Here is a 22453-nt window from a genome sequence, read left to right on the forward strand (position 1 = left end):
TGCTTTCAGTTGCAACTTCAATACAAGATACTGTGGTAAACAGTGATTAGATGTTATGCATTTTCCAAACTCTTATTTGCTCTTCCAACAAACATTACTGTGCACATAAAGAGGTCAACGACATGTCTGGATAATGCACTGATCTCTTTAAGTTGTGAAGGCTTCAGCCAATAGATTAACATATTAAATAGTCATGTGAAATCACAATGTTAAGCAGTTTGTGTGCAGGGTAATGTTTGAAGCTTATATCTGTAGTACTGAAGAAGGGCATGGACACACTGCCTGCACTAAGATCTGTCTAATCCTCTTCATGCATCAGGCTGCACATAAGGCCTCAACCAGAGTCCGCCACCGATGTCAATCGGCTGAAACCCGCTCCAGGTGACCCCATGTCCAGCCATTTCCCTTCATCTCCCTTTCCACTGTTCTCCAAGTTTCCTATGGGCGGCCTCGTTTTCTTCGGCCGTCTGGAGTCCATCGTAGGGCGACTGTGGAGAGGTCTGCTGTCTGCTGGCGGAGCACATGTCCAATCCATCGCCAACGCCTTCGTTGAACCTGCGTGGTGATGGACTCGGTTTCAGTTCTTCGATGGAGTTCTTCGTTGGTGATGGTGTTTGGCCAGAAGATGTTAAGTATGCACATGAGGCATCTGTTTTGGAAGACGTCAAGCTTGTTACTGATGGTTTTGGTCATCTTCCATGATTCTGATCAGTGCACTAAGACCTATTCAACCATAAACAATTGCACCCCACGAGAACTTTTAAACGAGTATCAAATGGTTCGCATTTTTTTTAATAACAAGTAAATACGTTGGTAAATAAATGTATCGTGTAAATTAACCTGTCTTATGTGCAGCAATTTATGAAGTTTCCGACTGCAGTTGGCGTTTTTTCACCGGTAATCACAATCCCACGGGAGAGCAGGAAAGCAGTGGTTTGTCACTATCCTAATCTTTGTATCACCTTGAGGCCATCAAACTTGATGCATAAAATATTTGTAAAATGTTCTTGTAGAGACCGAAGCATTTTGTTGGACAGGCGACTGAAGCTGACTCATCATCTGCTGAGTGCTTGACCTTCAATGAAAGGCTGCGAGAGAGAGAGAGAGCATGGGATTAGACAAAAGTGGTGTTAGGTCACCGAGGGATCGTTTGTCAAGCAGCATTGATGCAAATGTGTTCAACAAATCGCTAGCATGTGACTGTAGCAGCTTTCAGCATTCATTCGATTTTGTTTTCTTTTTCTTTGGCCCTTGGATTTTCTGTTATTATCAGCATTCAATCTGCCACGTCACTGAAGTCAAGTTCATTCAAGTCAGTGTGTGTGTGTCCAAACAGATGTGAGGCTAGTGTCAACAAGTACATAGTGATGTGTGTTCTCTCTCTCACACACACACACAGAGCGATGGCCTGTGAGATGATGTCACTGTTAAGGACTTAACACAGTTATGGATATGCTACTGATGTCAGAATCTTTGCCAACAATTGCTCAGATGATAGGGCTTGCTAAGTCCATGTCTGTAATTGGTGACTGAAGACGGCACAAGGACATGCTAAGAGTACAGCTGACGTGTACCACGGTGACCTGTGACCTGTAGCTGAGCTGAGGGAGTGTAGTGAAGAAACTGAGGAGACGTGTAAGTAGGAATGCTGAGTATGCTGATAAAAAAGCTTCACATAATATATGGTCTGCAGTTGTAGCTGTGGCTGTCGGGAGGGAGAAGGGGGGGCGTTTAGAAACTGCGTTTCACCAGTTGGGATCAGGGTCACCTAGTAGGTCTTAAAGTGCAAACCTACTTTCCCTAATTAGTGTCGGCTTAAAAGTGCACGAGGAGGCTGCTCCGTAGCGCGTTCAAGCACGCAAATGACTTTGTACTCGGCGCAGTCGACACCCAATGGTGATTGCCAGAAAACGCTGCTGGCCATCGTCATCAACGACAAGCGGATGGCGCGCCATCGCCCACCCGCCCCAACACGCTCCCCCAGGGGTACACGGAGGGAGGGCGACATGGGGGTTAACAGACAATCAGCACAAGGCAGGCCTCCACTGGCCAGCCTTCACCACTGCTCCCCGTGTGGTGATGACGACGACGACGACGATGATGATGATAATGTGTGATTTACAGAGCGTATGATGACGCTGACAGCTGGAGACGTGAACAACATGCGATGGACGGAGGGGAAGCTGTGCCGACCGTCAGTCTACAGAGGGGGACCAGCAGGCGGACCAGCTAGTTGCCGGCAAAAGCGAAAGAAAGAAGAGGGACTAGCCTTAAAATCACGTGACTACATGTTTCTTTTGGAGACAACAGTTCGTAGACGGTCTCCAGACGAAGAGGGGGGTGGGTGGGGGGATTGGTGTTTTACGCCGTGTCAGCAACTAAGGCTATATTACGGCAAGCACCCAGCCCTGTAAACACATGCCACGTGCGGAGAAAGAACAGCGTGCCCGAGACGAGAAATGAACTCTGGGCAGCCAACCTTCACCGTATTGGTGACAGGCGCTAACAGTTGCGCCACCGGACCGCCTGTCTCCAGACGAAGAGTGGACTTGACTGCTGGCGATGTAGAGGAAGAGTAAACAGAGCAGGAGTATGCACAGAAATTAAAGCACATCACAGTTTGTACTGCATGCCTAGATACAGCGCACAGTTTGTACTGCATGCCTAGATACACCGCACAGTTTGTACTGAATGCCTAGATACACCGCACAGTTTGTACTACATGCCTAGATACACATTGCAGTTTGTACTGAATGCCTAGATACACCGCACAGTTTGTACTACATGCCTAGATACACATCGCAGTTTGTACTGAATGCCTAGATACACCGCACAGTTTGTACTGAATGCCTAGATACACATCGCAGTTTGTACTGAATGCCTAGATACACCGCACAGTTTGTACTGAATGCCTAGATACACCGCACAGTTTGTACTACATGCCTAGATACACATTGCAGTTTGTACTGAATGCCTAGATACACCACACAGTTTGTACTACATGCCTAGATACACTGCACAGTTTGTACTGAATGCCTAGATACACATCGCAGTTTGTACTGAATGCCTAGATACACCGCACAGTTTGTACTGAATGCCTAGATACACCGCACAGTTTGTACTGAATGCCTAGATACACCGCACAGTTTGTACTACATGCCTAGATACACATCGCAGTTTGTACTGAATGCCTAGATACACCGCACAGTTTGTACTGAATGCCTAGATACACCGCACAGTTTGTACTACATGCCTAGATACACATTTTGTACTGAATGCCTAGATACACCGCACAGTTTGTACTACATGCCTAGATACACATCGCAGTTTGTACTGAATGCCTAGATACACCGCATCAGTTTGTACTGAATGCCTAGATACACATCGCACAGTTTGTACTGAATGCCTAGATACACATCGCAGTTTGTACTGAATGCCTAGATACACCGCACAGTTTGTACTGAATGCCTAGATACACCGCACAGTTTGTACTACATGCCTAGATACACATCGCAGTTTGTACTGAATGCCTAGATACACATCGCAGTTTGTACTGAATGCCTAGATACACCGCACAGTTTGTACTGAATGCCTAGATACACCGCAGTTTGTACTGAATGCCTAGATACACCGCACAGTTTGTACTGAATGCCTAGATACACCGCACAGTTTGTACTACATGCCTAGATACACATCGCAGTTTGTACTGAATGCCTAGATACACATCGCAGTTTGTACTGAATGCCTAGATACACATGTACTGCATGCCTAGATACACCAGTTTGTACTGAATGCCTAGATACACCGCACAGTTTGTACTACATGCCTAGATACACATCGCAGTTTGTACTGAATGCCTAGATACACGCATTTGTACTGAATGCCTAGATACACCGCACAGTTTGTACTGAATGCCTAGATACACCGCACAGTTTGTACTGAATGCCTAGATACACCGCAGTTTGTACTGAATGCCTAGATACACCGCAGTTTGTACTGAATGCCTAGATACACATCGCAGTTTGTACTGAATGCCTAGATACACCGCACAGTTTGTACTTGCCTAGATACACCGCATTGGCCTAGATACAGCAGTTTGTACTGATGCCTAGATACACATCGCAGTTTGTACTGAATGCCTAGATACACATCGCAGTTTGTACTGAATGCCTAGATACACATCGCAGTTTGTACTGCATGCCTAGATACACCGCACAGTTTGTACTGAATGCCTAGATACACCGCACAGTTTGTACTACATGCCTAGATACACATTGCAGTTTGTACTGCATGCCTAGATACACATCGCAGTTTGTACTGAATGCCTAGATACACATCGCAGTTTGTACTGAATGCCTAGATACACATTGCAGTTTGTACTGAATGCCTAGATACACATCGCAGTTTGTACTGAATGCCTAGATACACATCGCAGTTTGTACTGAATGCCAGAAAGGATGGGTGGTCAGTGCCAGACCCACGTGTGGTCAGCTCGCTCCATGTTGGGCTGGTGCCAGTGACGGGTGGAACGATGAGTGGTGTAGGTAGATGTGGGGTGACAGTCAACGGGGATGGCTCTCACACATCACAGACGAAGCAGAAGCCTCCACCCAAACGTAAACACCCTTTACTAGCAACGAAAAAAAAAATCTTGCGCCTAATATTACTCACTCGCGAGTCAAATTAGACCTCAAGCACCATCACCTGTTGTCCCTCTTACGTGTTCCCTTTTTGAACGCCTTTATTTTGTAGGCAAGTGGTGTCTCAGGGTTCCCTCTTTGCAGCAAGGGCCACAGGGTAGAAGAACTCATCACGTTTGTTATTCTGTTACTGTCGTAAATACACAAGTGTCCTCTCTGTCTCTCTCTCTCTCGGATTCTTTATCTTTTTTCTGCACGTTGTGAAGAATCACATCTCAAACATTCATGCTGGGGTGGGGGCAAACAGTTATTATTGACCCTTCTATCTTTTTTGCCTCCCTGGTTCCTACGACACTGTGATAATAAATAATAAAAGCTCACTGAGGCTGGAGTTGTGGGCTTGTTGTTACTCACAGAGGGGGCCATTGTTCACACAAACACACCATGCACATCTCGGAGACAGACACACAGTCACAAGACACGAGCAGTGGGTGGGGAGCATTCGTCTTCTGTAAGTTTTACACTTTGTGGAGAATCGCATCTCAAACACGGGAGGAGGGGAGCAAAGGCGGTATTGTCGGCCCCCCTCCCAGTATTTTCTTTGGAAAGAGGCAGCTGCCCCCCTGCCCCCCAGTTTCTACGCGGGTATGGAGCAGGAGGCGGAACCCCTCACCTGTCTACGGATGAGTTTGTAGAGAGGTGAATATCACGTGATTAGTTCATCCTGTCTAGTGACAAACACGCGCAGCACCACCGTCCTGTCTGCTGGTGACGACACTCATCTCCTGACTTACCTCAGGCACGGGCGAGGGGCGTGTGAACACTGTGAACAGACGAATGAAGGCATTAGCTACCTGTCAGTGCATGGACACCTGGTCGCTGTGTGAACTCTCCTGGCAACGCAGGTAAAACATTCTCAAAACAACCTGCAGGACAGTAATGAGTTGAATGACCGCCAGACAAAACCAACGTGTGGAAAAACAAAGGCCGCTCTAAAAAAAAAAAAAAAAAAAAAACACACAAAGTGTTTTAACCGAGGGACAATTTTGTCACCAAAAGAAAAGGTGCTCGAAGAAACAAGTTCCATTATTCTTCCTTGCCTCCTACTGTCCTACTCAAATGTGGACAGCACAGCGCCACGTGGCCTCCGTACACCCAGCCTCAGAACATGTCAGCACCGGTCCCAAACATGGCCGAGCAGACGTGAAGGACACGTGGACATCCCCACCATCAGGGACCTCCGTGCGAGTGGAGCTGCGCAAGGCGTTGAGCTTGAAGGAAGCGGTGGTGGTGCTGGTGGGTAACATTGGAGGCACCTCCATCTTCATCGGCGCGACCAGCATCCAGGCGCTGACCGGCTCGGCGGGGTTGGCGGTGGTGATGTGGCTGGTCGGGGGTGTGAACATGATGTTGATGGCGTTCAGCGTGTGCGAGCTTGCTCTGCTGCTGCCGCAGGCCGGGGGGCCCTACTCCTACACCAAGTTTGTCTTCGGCAACACGGCTGCCTTTGTGGTCCTCATGGGCTTCGTCACCTTTGTGGGGTGTCCGGCCTGGGCGCTGGGCGCCTACACTGCTGCCCTCTACCTGCTGACCCTCGTCACCCCCTGCAGCCCCCCGGACTTGGCCGTCAAGCTCGTGGCTGCCTCCCTCTTGTGTCAGTATAAGCTGATTGATTGGTAACCTCTGATCGATGTCTTGTGTCAGTGTAAGCTGATTGATTGGTAACCTCTGATCGATGTCTTGTGTCAGTATAAGCTGATTGATTGGTAACCTCTGATCGATGTCTTGTGTCAGTGTAAGCTGATTGATTGGTAACCTCTGATCGATGTCTTGTGTCAGTGTAAGCTGATTGATTGGTAACCTCTGATCGATGTCTTGTGTCAGTGTAAGCTGATTGATTGGTAACCTCTGATCGATGTCTTGTGTCAGTATAAGCTGATTGATTGGTAACCTCTGATCGATGTCTTGTGTCAGTGTAAGCTGATTGATTGGTAACCTCTGATCGATGTCTTGTATCAGTGTAAGCTGATTGATTGGTAACCTCTGATCGATGTCTTGTGTCAGTATAAGCTGATTGATTGGTAACCTCTGATCGATGTCTTGTGTCAGTGTAAGCTGATTGATTGGTAACCTCTGATCGATGTCTTGTGTCAGTGTAAGCTGATTGATTGGTAACCTCTGATCGATGTCTTGTGTCAGTGTAAGCTGATTGATTGGTAAGACTGTTTCAAGACTGTCATTGTCCAGAGAGACGTTTGCAGCATGGAAGCTAACTCTGTGGCCACTACACTGAGTATGGGGTGACAGACTATATATTATTATTATTATAATATTCTATACAATATTCTATACATAATATCACTAACCCTGACTATGTGGCCACTACACTCAGTGTGCGGTGACAGACTACATATTATTATTATAATATTCTATACAATATTCTATACATAATATCACTAACCCTGACTATGTGGCCACTACACTCAGTGTGCGGTGACAGACTATATATTATTATTATTATTATTATTATTATTATTATTATTATTATTATTATTATTATTATTATATTATTATTATTATTATTATTGTATACATAATATCACTAACCCTGACTCTGTGGCCACTACACTCAGTGTGCGGTGACAGACTACATATTATTATTATAATATTGTATACATAATATCACTAACCCTGACTATGTGGCCACTACACTCAGTGTGCGGTGACAGACTATATATATTATTATTATTATTATTATTATTATTATTTTATTATTATTATTATTATTGTATACATAATATCACTAACCCTGACTCTGTGGCCACTACACTCAGCATGCGGTGACAGACTACAGGAAGGTGAGGACAGCTGTTGTGACATGCTGAGTGTGTCTTGTAGACAGCTGTCTCTGTGTACTGGCTATGGTGCCAACCGGGTGCACTACGAGCGTTTTGATGGCCACAAGTTGAAAACAGAGCTGTAGCTGGAGCCTGCAACACATTCTCTTAAGTTTCTGCTGGGATGACCGCGTGTCTAATAAATATACAGTAAGACCTGTACATACGAGTCAAGCAATATACGAGTACCTCCAGATACGAGCTGGTGTCGTGTACCTGTCGTGTATAGTATAGTATAGTATAGTATAGTATAGTATAGTATAGTATAGTATAGTATAGTATAGTACAGTACAGTATAGCATAGCATAGCATAGCATAGCTATAGTAACTCGCACCGATGGTACAGAGAGTGAGACTGAGCCCAAACACCAACAAGTGATGAATAAAGTCAATATTTTTAAGTTTAGGTTCAGTTAACAAGTTATGAAAGGTGAAAAAAAACTGAAGAATGTAAAAAAAAAAAGAAGTCTTAATAAAAATATATATGTTCAAAGTTACAAACAGTGTAAATAGTGTTGTCTCATTCAGCACCAGTCAACTCTCTTGCTCCCTCCTCCTCCACCGCCGTCTGCTTAACTCTGTTATTGAGTCTTCATCTCCTCCAAGGTAAGATGAATAAATATACGTGTAATATATTTGTTATTATTTTATTATTATGCCGTTAACATTTATTATACAGTGCTGTATATTATACCGTGTTGTTGTTGCTGTCATAGTCATGGTCCATCTGATCCCTCTCCTCTCACTGTCGGTGGAAGTCTTCATGATCCAGTCCATGGCCAGAATGAAGAGGAATGGCGACAGAATGCAGCCCTGCTTCACCCCGGTACTGACGTTGAAGGGGTCTGTGAGCTCCGTGTCACAGACAACCTGGGATTTGAAATCGCTGTACAGCATTGCAATGACCTGAACAAGTTTTGCAGGGACTCAGTAATGCACCCTCCTTTACGGATCAGAATCATGGAAGATGACCAAAACCATCAGTAACAAGCTTGATGTCTTCCAAAACAGATGCCTCAGGCGCATACTTAACATCTTTTGGCCAAACACCATCACCAACGAAGAACTCCACCGAAGAAGTGAAACCGAGTCCATCACCACGCAAGTTCAACGAAGGCGTTGGCGATGGATTGGACATGTGCTCCGCCAGCAGACAGCAGACCTCTCCACAGTCGCCCTACGATGGACTCCAGACGGCCGAAGAAAACGAGGCCGCCCAAAGGAAACTTGGAGAAGAACAGTGGAAAGGGAGATGAAAGGAAATGGCTGGACATGGGGTCACCTAGAGCGTGTTTCAGCCGATCGACTTCAGTGGCGGACTCTGGTTGAGGCCTTGTGTGCAACCTGATGCACGAAGAGGAATAGATAGATAGATATTATACCGTATTTACATATCTATTTACAAATACCGTGTTTTGTGGGAGGCTGGAACACGTTAATCCTATTTCCTTTATTTGAAATGGAAGAATAGTTTTAGTTGAGGAGTCTGTTGACATGCGAGCTCAGTTGTGTAACGAATTTCACTCGTATGTACAGGTCCTGCTGCAGTTATGTATAACTAAATGTAGAATCACGTTTGATACCCTTCTATATATATATAGCGATTGTAAAGTCACGAGCTACACCCTGAACATGTCATCCTCGGGTATTTGTTTCCACACACGCACACAGACACATGTATGTTGTATACTGCAGTACTCATTCCAGTTATGATGGAGCATCCAAACAGTTCTGTATTGTTATTCTTCCGTAGAAAGATGCGGAGAGACTTGTCGCGGTAATGATCTGGCGGGGAGGTGTGTGTGTGGGGGTGTGTGTGTGTGGGGGGTGTGTGGGTGGGGGTTGTTTACAATCATCAAGAGACCAACTACCTTCGTGAGATGCCACAAACCCTTTTGTCACAACAGTAACACGGCGCCACCTAGTCTGGTGTGGACTTGTGGTCTAAAACCTTTCTCCACGATTCAATGGAAGGTCGAGGTCGCAGCCAAGACAGAAAAAGTTCACCGCGAACGCCAAGGATGCGAACTGGTCGCTCCACCCAGGGGTGCGCCTCGAGCTGATGCCTCTAGTCTGGTCGCCATGGCCAGCTTGTCTGGTGATCAGCTAGTACCAGGCATGATGATGATGATGATGATGATGATGATTGATGATGATGATGATGCCTCACACGTCCTTCTCTCATGGGCCTCGGTCAGTGTCCACGTCACCCCGAGAGATAACTGACGAGGAGAAGGGAGGTACTATATGTGGATCAGTTGAGCGGGTTTCTGTTAGGATGGCCGTGTGTCTAATATATCTACCTACATGTAACTAAGTGTATGATCACACTTTATAGCCTTCTAGCCTGCAGGCTGTAACATGATCATAGGGCCTATATCCACATTATATATTCAGACATACATATGTATAAATCTGCTGTATATTGCAGTTGCACTGGTGTGGGTTAACTGTACCTACACCAAATATGTCACCAGGCTTCAGGTAGTGTTTACAATGGCCAAGTTCATCGCTATGGTGATCATCATTGTGGCTGGTTTCACCACAGTCTCACAAGGTATAGTTCTCTCCCATTGTATGTCCACATCCTGTAATTAGAGGGTAATCATTAGGAGAGGAGGAAGTCTTTCTCCTAGTCTTTGTCTTTTTGACTGACCCAATTCCTAATTGCAGTCTCAACAGTTCTGTTTACATACAAGCATAGCTTTTATGAAAAATGCAATATGTTTAAGTAAGAAAAACGTCTTATAAATAAATAAGAATGGCAAAGTGTGTGTGTGTGTTTAAGTCATATGCAAATGCATGCGATGTGTCTGTTCCTAACTAATTTTTGCACAACAATGATAATACAAATACGCACAAACACACACACGCACATCTTTTAGTCTCGGATCCTAAATTATGATTTATTCATTTCAAAAGGTTTGACAAAGAATTGCTCGTGTAGCGAGTAAGAAACAGTAAAGGCTCTCAAGAACTTTAGAAGAGCAAATGGTGGCGCAAAGAGTGGACGCAATCACTTCTCATTCCCCTCCCCAAGACCGGGAACAACGAGCGATGACTACAGAGCAGCAAGCCTGTCCCTTCAGCTACGGCACGTGATGCAGATATTTAACAAACAACCTCTGAACCATAGAAACTGTACAACGTGGTGTACTGGTGTTCCCCAGGGCTGACCTTGTCTGCGACGATGTAAACGTCTATCTGGAGAATATCATGCTTCACACACCCCAAGACCATCACACCTCGATCCGTGTCCATCATGGGAAGACCATTATGTGACCTCCGTGTCCATCATGGGAAGACCACTATTTGACCTCCGTGTCCATCATGGGAAGACCACTATTTGACCTGACACCATGTCCTTGCCTCTGCTGCGTACCAGTACCGGCGGGCTGGTCCCGTGTGTCTAGCCAGTGCCAGTTAAGGGAATGATGATGATGCGAGAGAAAGAGGGAGAGATGCTACAGCCAGAAGCTCCATGACGTTGACCCTGTCATCACTAGAAACAGACTCACCTGCTGTTCTTACATCTGAGCTGTAGATATCACCGGTTACAACAACATTCACTTGATGACCAATTTCTTAGGAACCTGTCGATGATTCTGTAAAATATTTAATACAATTGACTCTGAAAAAAGTCCTGAAAACATTTATCCTTTTTTATGCCTTTTAATGCATCTGCAAAACATGCATGGCTGAATAATACCTTTGTGCTGTGTAACTATTTAATCCACCTTGTGGCAGGATCAAGTCATGAAAACATACAGCATCTGATGGATGACACCAGCACGTGTTTTGGAAGCATTGCTCTCAGTCTTTTTGCATCAAACTTTGCATATGCAGGCTGGTCAGTACTGCATTAACTTCTCTTTTTTGCACTTGTGTACTGTCCAGTGGCAAGGATGTGTTAATTACTGATTCATTATAAATTCATTACATTTATTTTAAAATGCTGTGTATGAATGTGGTCTTGCAAAGAAATACTGGTGTAGCAAGAGGAAGCTGGACAAATGTTGACTGTGAGGACTTGGCCTCCTTGGTTAACTACAAGATGTAAAACACAAGATGTATTTGTGTGCTAGAATCTGTCAACTGGCTTACGCAATATAAGACCAATGGCACTTACATATTTATTCATCAGTTTTATATGAACTGGCTTTATACTGCCTGAGAGACAATTAAGTTTTGTTTCATTTTATGCTGCTTGGAATGTTTTCTGCTAGGCAAGTGATCGCTATGCTCATCGAGGAAATGCACGACCCTGCAAGGTGGGTGTTGGCTTCTACAGACTGCACGTCACATTCCTCCTTGTCTGCCAGCCTCTCCCGTTACTTGTAAGAGAGACAAGATTAAGATACTGTATGTGGACAGTGCAAGATACATTAGCAGTGTAAAATCTTATCACAAATTTTCACTAGCACAGGCATCTTGATGTAATCTTCACATAGAAAGCCATCATTATTCTGAATAGAAAACAGTGCGTAGTCTGTCTCGACTAAAAACAACAAACAAAACTTATGATAATGAACTCAAGTGACCTTCTGCATTTCAGAGATGTAGCATGTGATGAGTGGCAGTGTGTGTATTACACATGTATCTCGTGATGAATGACCATCTGTGTTTCAGAGATGTACCACGTGCAGTGGCCTACAGCTTCCTAATTGTCATCTTGATGTTTGTCAGTACGAGCTTTTCCTATTACATAGTTCTCTCTCCTGCTGAGGTCATGCACTCAGATGCTGTCGCCATGGTGAGCATTGCAAATTGTCTGCCATTGTTTTCTCAAGGCCTTGAAGGATTTTTGAGAGAATTTTCCTTCTTGGCTCTTTTGGCTTTTATGCTTTTTCACATTTTTAGATTTTCTTTCTACTAAATCAACATGGAATTATTGTTTATATACCTCAAGCAAGTATAATGAGTTCTCAGTAAAAACATGACAACTAACCCATGTAGTTTGAGGAGGCTAGGGTTGTGCTTTAATAATCTATCTAATCCTCTTCGGGCATCAGGTTGCACATAAGGCCTCACCCAGAGTCTGCCACCGATGTCGATTGGTCTTTAATAAAAATGAACAGAAAAATAATTGAAAAAGTATTGTCATCCATAGTGTACACCATGCTATACCATAATAAAAATTCAGCACCGGATAGTCTTCTATAAACAAAACTATAAGACTGGGCTGACAATAAGGCTAGGCTCACAATAAGACTGGGCTGGCAATAAGGCTGGGTTAGTTTTGTAACAAGAAATGAAAGGAGCTAATGCAGGATGTCTTTTGGATGCTGGACCAGCATGTTGCCCCATGCCTGTTGTACCTGCTGAATGTTGCAGACCTTAGGTCAATACGTCCACCCTGTGCTGCCCTATATGCTGGCACTCACTGTCGCTCTCTGCAGTATTGGCACTGTCAATGTCACTATCATGGGACAGTCAAGGTATGTGATACATTCTCTTCCTAGTTTGCAATTTTTCAGCGAAATAAACTAACATTAGCTGTTCTCTCATTTTCAGAAATATAATAAAGTAAATGACTATGTAGTCATTAAAGATTTCATGATTATTTGAAGAGAGTGAAGAGCTGTACTGCATTTGCAGCCATTTGTTGTTGTGCCACAGAATATTGTACGCTGCCGCTCGCAATGGTCACATGCCCAGGCTGCTGGCTATGCTGCACACCAAGTACCTCATGCCTTGGCCTGCCATCATCACCGCAGTAAAGTTATATTTATGGAGAAGTCTAGCTAGTCACAAAACTGTCCGCAGTAACTTCAAGTACAAAGTTTTACTCCTCACAAGAATGTGTCAGTGCAGCGTATATGCAGACATCATGAAGTTGTCTTCTAATTTAGACTGAGCAATAAGACTGTAAAGCTATTTTCAAAGATAAACAGTTGTGACCTGCCTGTGTGGTCACCTCTTTTTAAAAACCAATTAGCAACTTGTCAAGCAAAAGTCTTTCAAAGTAAACCTTAATTACAGTAATTCACAGCACTTTCTAACGGAGGATGCAAATCACATTCATTATCTTTGTTTTTCCTTTACTTGATATGTTACAGCACTGGTCATGCTGATGTTGGACTTGGTGATGATGATGGTTCACCATGTCAGTCTCTTTCTGTTTGCAGTTGCTGGGGGCACTGGTCATGCTGATGTCAGGCTCGGTGATGACGATGATTCAGTATGTCAGTCTCTTTTTCAGCATCATGATGTTGGTGCTCCTCCTTGCTCTCATCTACCTTCGCTGCGTCGGTGCCACAAGTCCCTTCACCCACACAACATTCAAGGTCTGCTGTGTGTGGCGTGTTTCCCATGCTTACATCATCTGATGTTGGGCAGTATCATAGGGTACTTGTGTGATTGGCATTCTCACATCATATTATGTTGGGCAGTGTTATCAGGTATTTGCATGATTGTGGCATGTGTACATCATATTGAGTAATGTTATTAGGTATCGTCCTCCCTTCTACAAACCCCTGGATGACTGTCTTTGGTGGCTGTTCATATCTGGTGACATGGCTGAACCACGCCAGTTTTCATCAGTCAGTAGTGAATAGCACTGGTTCCTATGGGCCCATCTGGGCGGTGACTATACATTTCCTATGAATTTCTTGTGTTTCTTGTACTTAAAGGTTTTAAAAGTAGGTTGATGTCACTTGACAGCATGATTGTACAGATGTGCTTCAACTGTGCAGATGCCAATAGTGGTGGTGGTGTTTCAAGTAGCCTTGATGCTGGCGCTAATTGTCGTATCTGTAGCAGAGAAACCTAATGAGCTGGGATTCTGCATTATGCTTCTGGCCTGCACAATCCCCATCTACCTAGTCTGTATCAGGTGGTCGAATAAACCACAAGCATTTGTTAACCTTATGGGTAAGTTTGGCAAATTTGTATTAATTCATTAAGATAAATAGTATTTTATTTTGAGATGCTGCGTATTAATTTCATTTCACTACAGGATATAAATTACCAGCCTCTCTACACATGTATATCACACATCAGCCTCTATAGACACACATACAATCAGACATAAGGCTCTATCGACATACAATCACACACCAGGCTCTATAGGAACACACATATCACACATCAGCCTCTATAGATGTACAATCACACATCAGGTTCTATAGACACACACAATCACACATCAGAGGTGAGCTACATTTGGTCCACAGGCCATGTAAGGGTCGTGAAATCTAATGGTCTGGCCAGGCCAAGGCAGCCACAGGTGGGACTTGAAATTCAGTAACAACATAAATTTAGTTTAATAGAATCATTATAACAATTTCATTTTTGAGGGACAAGCAAGGCATGTCCATTATGGATAGGACACATGACTACATGAGGAAACAGATATGTATGCTTCTTGTTGGCTGCCTGCGGTCTGTCTGCCTGTATTGTGGTGACTCAGAGGATAGTCAATGCCAGGCCGGTAGAGAGTGTACACACTGCAAAATACTGAACACACTGCGGCAAAACTATGGCTTGACCAAATATAGCGGCTAATTTTTAAGTTAATAGTTTTGTATGACCATGAATGACTTTATAAACATGCAAATGGCCCTCGGAGGAAAAAAGTTTCCCCATGCCTGCCACACATACACATCTGCTCATCTGTTACTAACAGATGTTCTACATGAATGAAAGGCTAAAATGTCTACTAATCTTTGAAACACGTTTTCCCATGATTTATTCTTCAATCTGTCTTCTTCCTTAAAATTATATAAAAATGATTCTGAACAAATATATCTGTGCATAGTTGTTGACAGAGGCAATTCTCTGTCTCTCTTACACATACACAGAGTTAATCTAGTTTTCCAGATCTCAGTTCTACTTGAAAAATGTGAAAAAAACCAAGTGTTTATTTGTGCAATTCCAGACCACCTGACAACCTTTATACAGAAGCTGTTGCAACTGGAGCTTTCCAGTTCTTTCACTGGGCAGCAAAAAGTTTGAACACATCCACTCCAACTGTTACTGCGTGTCTACTCTTAAAAATAAGAACATTTGGACTCATGGATGAAACACTACTCCTAATACAGTCTGCATACCCATCCATAATTTTATCAAGATGTCAGAAAAAGGCTGGAAAGTCTGGGAATATTAAATTCTTCTCCAATTGAAATTTTCATTATGTGTATTCTCAGATATGTATTAAGACTGCTCTTGCACAAGATTTCAGCAAGAAAGTGAAAAAAAATTTCTTGGAAAATTACTGTATAGCATTTCATCTAAATGTTATTTGAGTATTTCTTACAATATGGTACGTGACCTATGTGCTAGCTGAGTACTTCTTACAATAATTATAGTATTTCACCTCCACATTATCGGAGTATTTCTTACAATATTAAGATCATACAAAAACTGAACTGGCTCTCATTTAAAATTATTATAACACTTGCCTGCTATAACACATGCAGCATTACAAAAGAAACTGTCTTTTGTGATTCTCAGCCATTAAAAAGCTATTATGATATATATACATCTAGAGAGATGCTATTTTGATAGATATGTATAGAGAGAGAAATGCTATTTTAGTATAAATATGTAGAAATGCTATTTTGATATATAAATAAAAAATATACATGTCAATGCTTTAATGGGTGCAGCATGAGTCCATGTGTAGGGAATTGCATGTGCAAGTGGATATGTGTGTGTTTATAAGGGTATGCAATTGGGTTAGTTGCTGAATGTGTCAATAACTTGTTTGCTTTTGTAAGGCTTTGATGAAAAAAGCTACTTATCTATCGTAAAAAAGAATTTATTCCTTTTGTCTTTAAAGTAATATTTGTAAGACTCATAGACATCCACTACATTATTTAACGAATCAAGTTTATTTGAACAACATGATGGGTCAGCAATCGTAAGGCTAAAATTCTTAACATTTTATCAATACCTTTCCTCTAACAGCTATTTATGACAATGTATTTGAAAATGAGATGCAGGAAAGTTATATGGCAATCAAGTCAGAAAAATGTTCTTCCAAAAAAAGTTTGTTCATTCGTGATAATACCGACACATTTCCAAGCCTGCAATAAGGCTGGAATTGATGTCCCCAACTGTCATGGACATCACATAGCGACAGGGTGGAGGTGGGTGCACCATCGTAGTGACCTGTCCACCAGCATTCAGTCTGAACTCCAGGAGTGTGGAGCTATGGTTAAAGTACCCCAGCAACTCCCACACGGAGCTGTCCTGGGCTGTAGACACATTGCTTAAGCATGGATAATAGGACTCCCCAGCTGCTCCACGATACCTGCACACTCACCAGTTAGTGTACTGCATGAAAAAGCAATGCCGATCTGAAAAATGTACCAGGTACAATTATAAAAACAGATCAGGTATACACTGCATGAAAAAATACAGTTTTGGGATGAAAAATAGATCTAGAACTAAGTAATTGGCACATACACTATATCACTTTAACCCTCCACTATGTAATAATAATAATGTAAACTTATAATGTGCAGCATTAAGACCAAGATAGATCACACCCTCTGTGCAGACCAATAATGATAGATGAAAGATACCAGTCAGTGGACAGTGAGGTACTGTACACACACTGAACAACATCAAGATGAGATACAAGAGTAGAATGTAAAGCAATGATGAAGGTATGAAGGGATGTAGACACTATACACAGTGCAAAGATAACAGCCAGTGGACAGTGAGGTACTGTAGACACACTGAACAACATCAAGATGAGGTACAAGAGTAGAATGTAAAGCAACGATGAAGGTAGGAAGGGATGTAGATACTATAAACAATGTCAGATGGAGTCGTTACATGAGGGTTAACATGACAGACAGTGTTGCCAGGGAGTTAAGATAGTAATTCAGGGATAGTACTTAGTGAACAATGCCACATAGTGTGTTTGCTCTGAGGGAAACTCTTTTACCTGAGACACATTTCAAAAAGTAACTCACCATCGGATATCTGACAGATCCACTTTACCGCCTGCACCCCAAAGCTCAAGATGCTGCTGATACTGCCAAGTCCAGCCCTCAGCATCAATAATGTGAAGTTTGCCATCATGTACCAAAAAGCGAGCAGGTGATGGTACAAAGATTGTTCCAGTAAACTTTTCAATGGCACCTGTAAAGTAGCCTATATGATTTCTTTTTTATGTTGTCTCTCTCAAACACACATACACACAAAATTTATAAACATTAGACACATACGAACCTTTGAATTTGTCCACTTTCACCCACATTTTATGACTGTTATTCTCAAGTTCCATTCTTAGGAAATAAAAATGTGGTAATGTAATGCTGCTATACTTAAACCAAGATACCCACCTGTCTGAACGTCAAAGACATGTCCTCCTCTAACAATCAGCAGATTCTTCTCTAGGCTGCGCATGAGATCAGCTTTAACAACAAACACCTGTCCCTTGCTGACTGACAAGATGGTATGAGGCAGCCCTGTATGGTGGTGCTCCACATCACCTGCTACAATCCAGTCTCCAGTTTCTTCAAGCCGGTAGTAACGCTGATGAGTCAGGTAATGACCTGTGACACTGTCCTGAACAAATGAACTCCTTCTTTAGGACATCACAAAGATGAGAGTTTAAGATAAATGTAATAAGATGAAGACTATTTCATTAGGATATTGTCCTGGCTGACAGGAAGAGGGGTGGAATGTAAAGGTTATTCAGGAGCCGGTTGCTTGGTAAAACTGCCAGAATCCATGGCAGATGTATGCATCTGACACCAGGTCATGTCTATCTATCTATTCCTCTTCATGCATCAGGTTGCATATAAGGCCTCAACCAGAGTCCGCCACCGAAGTCGATCGGCTGAAACCCGCTCTAGGTGACCCCATGTCCAGCCCTTTCCTTTCATCTCCCTTTCCACTGTTCTTCTCCAAGTTTCCTTTGGGTGGCCTCGTTTTCTTCGGCCGTCTGGAGTCCATCATAGGGCGACTGTGGAGAGGTCTGCTGTCTGCTGGCGGAGCACATGTCCAATCCATCGCCAACGCCTTCGTTGAACCTGCGTGGTGATGGACTCGGTTTCAGTTCTTCGATGGAGTTCTTCGTTGGTGATGGAATTTGGCCAAAAGATGTTAAGTGTGTGCCTGAGGCATCTGTTTTGGAAGATGTCAAGCTTGTTACTGATGGTAGAAGGTCATGTATGGAATGTAAAATACAAAGGACGTTTACCTTCAGGCTGAGACATCTTTCCGGAGAATGTAAACGTTTTTACCTTCTCAGCCTTAGACATGTAGTGTTAGTCACAGGTTTCATGGCACTGATAACAGCCCACTTACAAGTCATGAATCCATGGCACACAAAGGCTTTTATGCATGTCAGCAATAGACACTATATGTAAATACATACACTCTACCATTGCATGAGTCAATGCACTCACCAACTGTAATCTGTCAGAAGACAAGATGTACAGGTGACCTTTGACAGCAAGTGGCAGCACACTTCGCACCTCGTTGACTAAAGTCTGAAAAACAGGTGCAGCAGGCACGTGTGTCCAGGTGAGGGTGGCAAGGTCCAACTGTAATATACTTTGCTGATGAAGACTGCAAAAATGAGAAAGGTTAAATTAAATATCATCCACAAATATCTTGAAACATAATGTCAATGAAAATAAACCAAGCTTAAAAAATATTTAAATTATTGTAAGGTCAATGTTTTAATTATTCTAGAAATATTTCAGCACTCAGATACTACTATACTCTAAAACAAGGCTTGATTTCTCTTAATATTCTTTGTCAAAAGTAAACAAACATTAATCTTCATGATAAGTAAGATAGATGAAGTAATACTTCAGACAATATATGCAGGCCTAATAATATAATATCAGGGATAAGTACAAACCTTGTGAAAAATGCGTGCGATCCCAGGCAAGCTACTTTCCACATACTCTTCTCATCAATTACACCAGGAAAAATTGTGCTGCCAAGGTGCAGCCATCTTCTTTCATGGATGTTGTAAACACACACTTCGAGATCACCTGGACAGTAGCGAGGCCGACCAGAGTCACATTCAATGGCTGTCACATGGGCCACCATCCTCTTGCCAGGAACAAACACCAGCAGAACATCAACAGTACCATCATTGTGAGAACATCTATTCACTTGGGCATCACAAATGTTCACATTTTTATCATCTTCAGTGAATTTCTTGCTTTGCTCAGCTGGCAGTTGATCACTTCCATTATTGTTCCTGACTTGTCCACTGTTAGATGCTTCACTTCGAGCATTTAGTATCTCCCTAGTGCAAAAACTCAATGTGTCTTTCCATGCACTGGCAATATAAGCACCAGAAATCATTAAATGAGAAAGCTTTGTGTCACTGCTTTGACCAGTGCTGTGCTCTATATTGAGATTGCTTTCCAACTCCCTATCATCTTGATAATGGACTGTGCTGTCACTGTCCTGGACCATCTGAGTGGGTCTTTCTGCAACCAAAGTACTAATAACTGACTTGCTGTCGGTCTGTTTAAGGTCTTCAGCGGATGAAAAATGTTCAGAATCAAATTTTTTATTCTCATGTACATTGCTCCTTTGTTGTCTGAGACTGTCATTATCTCCCTTTCCTTCCACTTGCACATTTTCACTGATGTTGTGAAGAAGTTGGTCTTCGCCACTCTCGTCATTATGAGGCACAGATTTCATCAACTGACCCAAGGTTTCTATGTTGTTCCCATGAATCTTCTGTCCAGTGTCTTGCAAAACATTCCCCTCCTGCCCCACTTGTGCTGCATTTCCTGGCACATGGGTTTGACTGGCAGCAGGTCCCGACCCACCCAGCTCCTCCCTGATGACAGCTGTCAGCTGCTGAAGGCATTCCGATGGCCCACATAGATTTGCTGAGAAAAATGACAGCTTCTGCAAATCAAAATTCTCACCAAAGACCTTAAACTTACGACACTGATTCCGCATAATTTCTAACGCCATGTTAGTCCTGATGTTAATTTCACCATGTTTGTTGGCGTCAGCATGGGAATCATTGCCTCCGTGTATCCAGCTGAGCAGAAAGTGTATGGCAGCAATCAATGGAAGGTTTTGCAGGGGAGGATTAAGATAGTGCAAACAAGAAGCAGATAAGGACATTATTGCTGGCTGATGCCTAAAATAGTCATGGAAGCGATTGCTCACAAGATCAACCGCTTTGTCAAGTAGAGGATGAAGCTGAAGATTTTCAGCTAGCGCCAGGTATGAGAGACATGTGTGAATATTGAAGGTGTCAGACAGGTACTGCAGACATATTGCCTGCACACACTCCACCATCAAGTAGCTGGACAGAAACATCAAGTCAATTATGTTGTCCTGCATCAGCTTTATCTGACCTTTATAAAGACAGGTAATCAACAGGTCCAGGTGTGCTGGATCACTCACTGTCTCTGTCAGGTCAACAACACACATCCCGTGGCTATTGACATCTAACTCTTTAAAAGATCCACTAAACATAGTCTGCAAAAACAATGAATAATATATATTAGCAAAATAACGACACTGATAAAACATATGGTGTATAGAGAAAACAAAAATATTTTAGTCTAGTACAAGAATTAATTTGTTCTTTTCATCAAGAACAATAAGCACAACATGCGCATACAAATTTTCCATCATCTTTGCAAAGAAATCTTGCATTCCAAGTGCTAAGAACACTATTATAAACAGTTAAAAGGTTATGATGCAACTGAATTTTTAGATGATGATTGTCTAGTATATCTTTATCACAAGATCTCTGGATACGCCAATTAATCACTGTACGAAAAAATGAGTACATTGAATACATGTCTACATGAATTAAATTGTTAAAAACGTTAATAAGAGTGAACTGAAGATGATCCTAAGTGTTTGTTCATCTAGCATTGTCCCAGTTAAATGGAATGAACTGAACCAACTGAAGCAAATTTTTGCACTTCACAACTGTTTATTAGGATTTGCTCCAGATACCAAAATACATCTCAAGCTGTTTTGTTTACATACCTAATAAGCTATTTTATGAGTATACCTTATTTATAATTTTCAGTAGTATTGAGGTTACATTACCTGAAAGTATGGGCTACATGCTGCCAAAACACAGCGATGGGCATAAATTTTAACACCATGCACCAAAAAACAGACATCGCAGAGCAGCTCATTTTGGGCCTTTCTTTGTTCCTCCAGATATGCCAGTATTTGGCTGTAATGATTGCTTGGTAATTCATAGGTGTTTTCCGACATGGAGAAACCTGCTAAAGAGGAAACTGTTACCATACAATAAACATCCTGTAAGCTAGCCGAGTTACTATATATTTATAAATAAATCTGTTTTAGGAAAATCTCATCACTGTTCCTAAAACGATCGTGGGAAATCTAAGTACAAAGAACTTGAAGAAAATAAATGATCTGATATTTTAGTCTTTGACAGCTTTTCGCTGTCATGTATCCACTGGTAACATTCGCACGTGTTATGTGTCATGACCTCGGATTCCTAATTGCTCGATCGTCGGCACGTGTTACAACAGTTTCCATGGCAGCGAGAAACGCCAGAAGTTTAAAAAGGTGAAGATATAGAATCCCTATTCTTTCGGCTGTCGGAGACTGAGGTTTTAGGGACCGTATATTCTATGTGCCTATGCCCATCTCCTCTCCACAGACTTACAGAGATAATAATTTAAAGTCTGTTGCTATCCCTGGCTGCTGAGGGAGACGGCGAGCGGAAGGCTACCAGGCCATAATGGAAGTGTACATTCACACTGTGGGCGGTAGGGGCTCCACCCTCCTTCTATATTAAGAGATGTTGTTTAGCCCATTTACAAACTGATCTGATGAAGAGTTACACGGAGATACACACTTGCGACTGATGACGTTTGTGCTTCATACAGCAGCCAGCGACAGCCGGAAGCGGGTGGTGCACGTGGCTATCTGAGATCCCATTGGTTCAGCAGGTCACATGGCCTCAACGTGTCA

The 22453-nt window shown here is 42.7% G+C and overlaps 2 protein-coding genes and 1 long non-coding RNA gene across 12 annotated transcripts; 1 reads left to right on the forward strand and 2 right to left on the reverse strand.

Annotated features, from left to right (window-relative positions):
• Window positions 1-590: 590 nt before the first annotated feature.
• Window positions 591-8289, reverse strand: LOC112577091. The gene is made up of 4 exons (XR_003102000.1): window positions 8232-8289; window positions 7449-7630; window positions 5314-5463; window positions 591-1088 (listed from the first exon to the last, which is right to left on the reverse strand). It is a non-coding gene; the product is annotated as an uncharacterized LOC112577091 (long non-coding RNA).
• LOC112577090 (large neutral amino acids transporter small subunit 2-like) lies at window positions 4113-15554 on the forward strand. 4 transcript variants are annotated; one of them, XM_025260025.1, is made up of 10 exons: window positions 4113-6294; window positions 9969-10094; window positions 11285-11387; window positions 11764-11874; window positions 12167-12290; window positions 12872-12975; window positions 13157-13253; window positions 13666-13824; window positions 14233-14410; window positions 15417-15554. In XM_025260025.1, exons 1-10 carry the CDS (start codon window positions 5760-5762, stop codon window positions 15491-15493), a joined length of 1614 nt encoding a protein of 537 aa, XP_025115810.1. In that variant the 5' UTR covers window positions 4113-5759; the 3' UTR covers window positions 15494-15554. The 4 variants fall into 4 exon arrangements, with proteins under 4 accessions (XP_025115810.1, XP_025115811.1, XP_025115812.1 ...); XM_025260026.1 differs by having other exon boundaries at window positions 5463-6294; window positions 11764-11808; XM_025260028.1 differs by lacking the exon at window positions 4113-6294 and adding an exon at window positions 9358-9653.
• LOC112577089 lies at window positions 15356-22442 on the reverse strand. Of its 7 annotated transcripts, none has more exons than XM_025260019.1 (7): window positions 22338-22442; window positions 21551-21732; window positions 19368-20965; window positions 18907-19069; window positions 17836-18061; window positions 17464-17644; window positions 15356-16793 (listed from the first exon to the last, which is right to left on the reverse strand). In XM_025260019.1, the coding sequence occupies exons 2-7, from the start codon at window positions 21722-21724 to the stop codon at window positions 16535-16537; spliced, it is 2601 nt and encodes an 866-aa protein (XP_025115804.1). In that variant the 5' UTR covers window positions 21725-21732; window positions 22338-22442; the 3' UTR covers window positions 15356-16534. The 7 variants fall into 7 exon arrangements, with proteins under 7 accessions (XP_025115804.1, XP_025115802.1, XP_025115803.1 ...); XM_025260017.1 differs by having other exon boundaries at window positions 22146-22390; XM_025260018.1 differs by having other exon boundaries at window positions 21551-21735; window positions 22146-22390.
• Between the last annotated feature and the right edge of the window lie 11 nt (window positions 22443-22453).

This window comes from Pomacea canaliculata, linkage group LG12 (assembly GCF_003073045.1).
Source record: "Pomacea canaliculata isolate SZHN2017 linkage group LG12, ASM307304v1, whole genome shotgun sequence".
Taxonomy (NCBI): domain Eukaryota; kingdom Metazoa; phylum Mollusca; class Gastropoda; order Architaenioglossa; family Ampullariidae; genus Pomacea; species Pomacea canaliculata.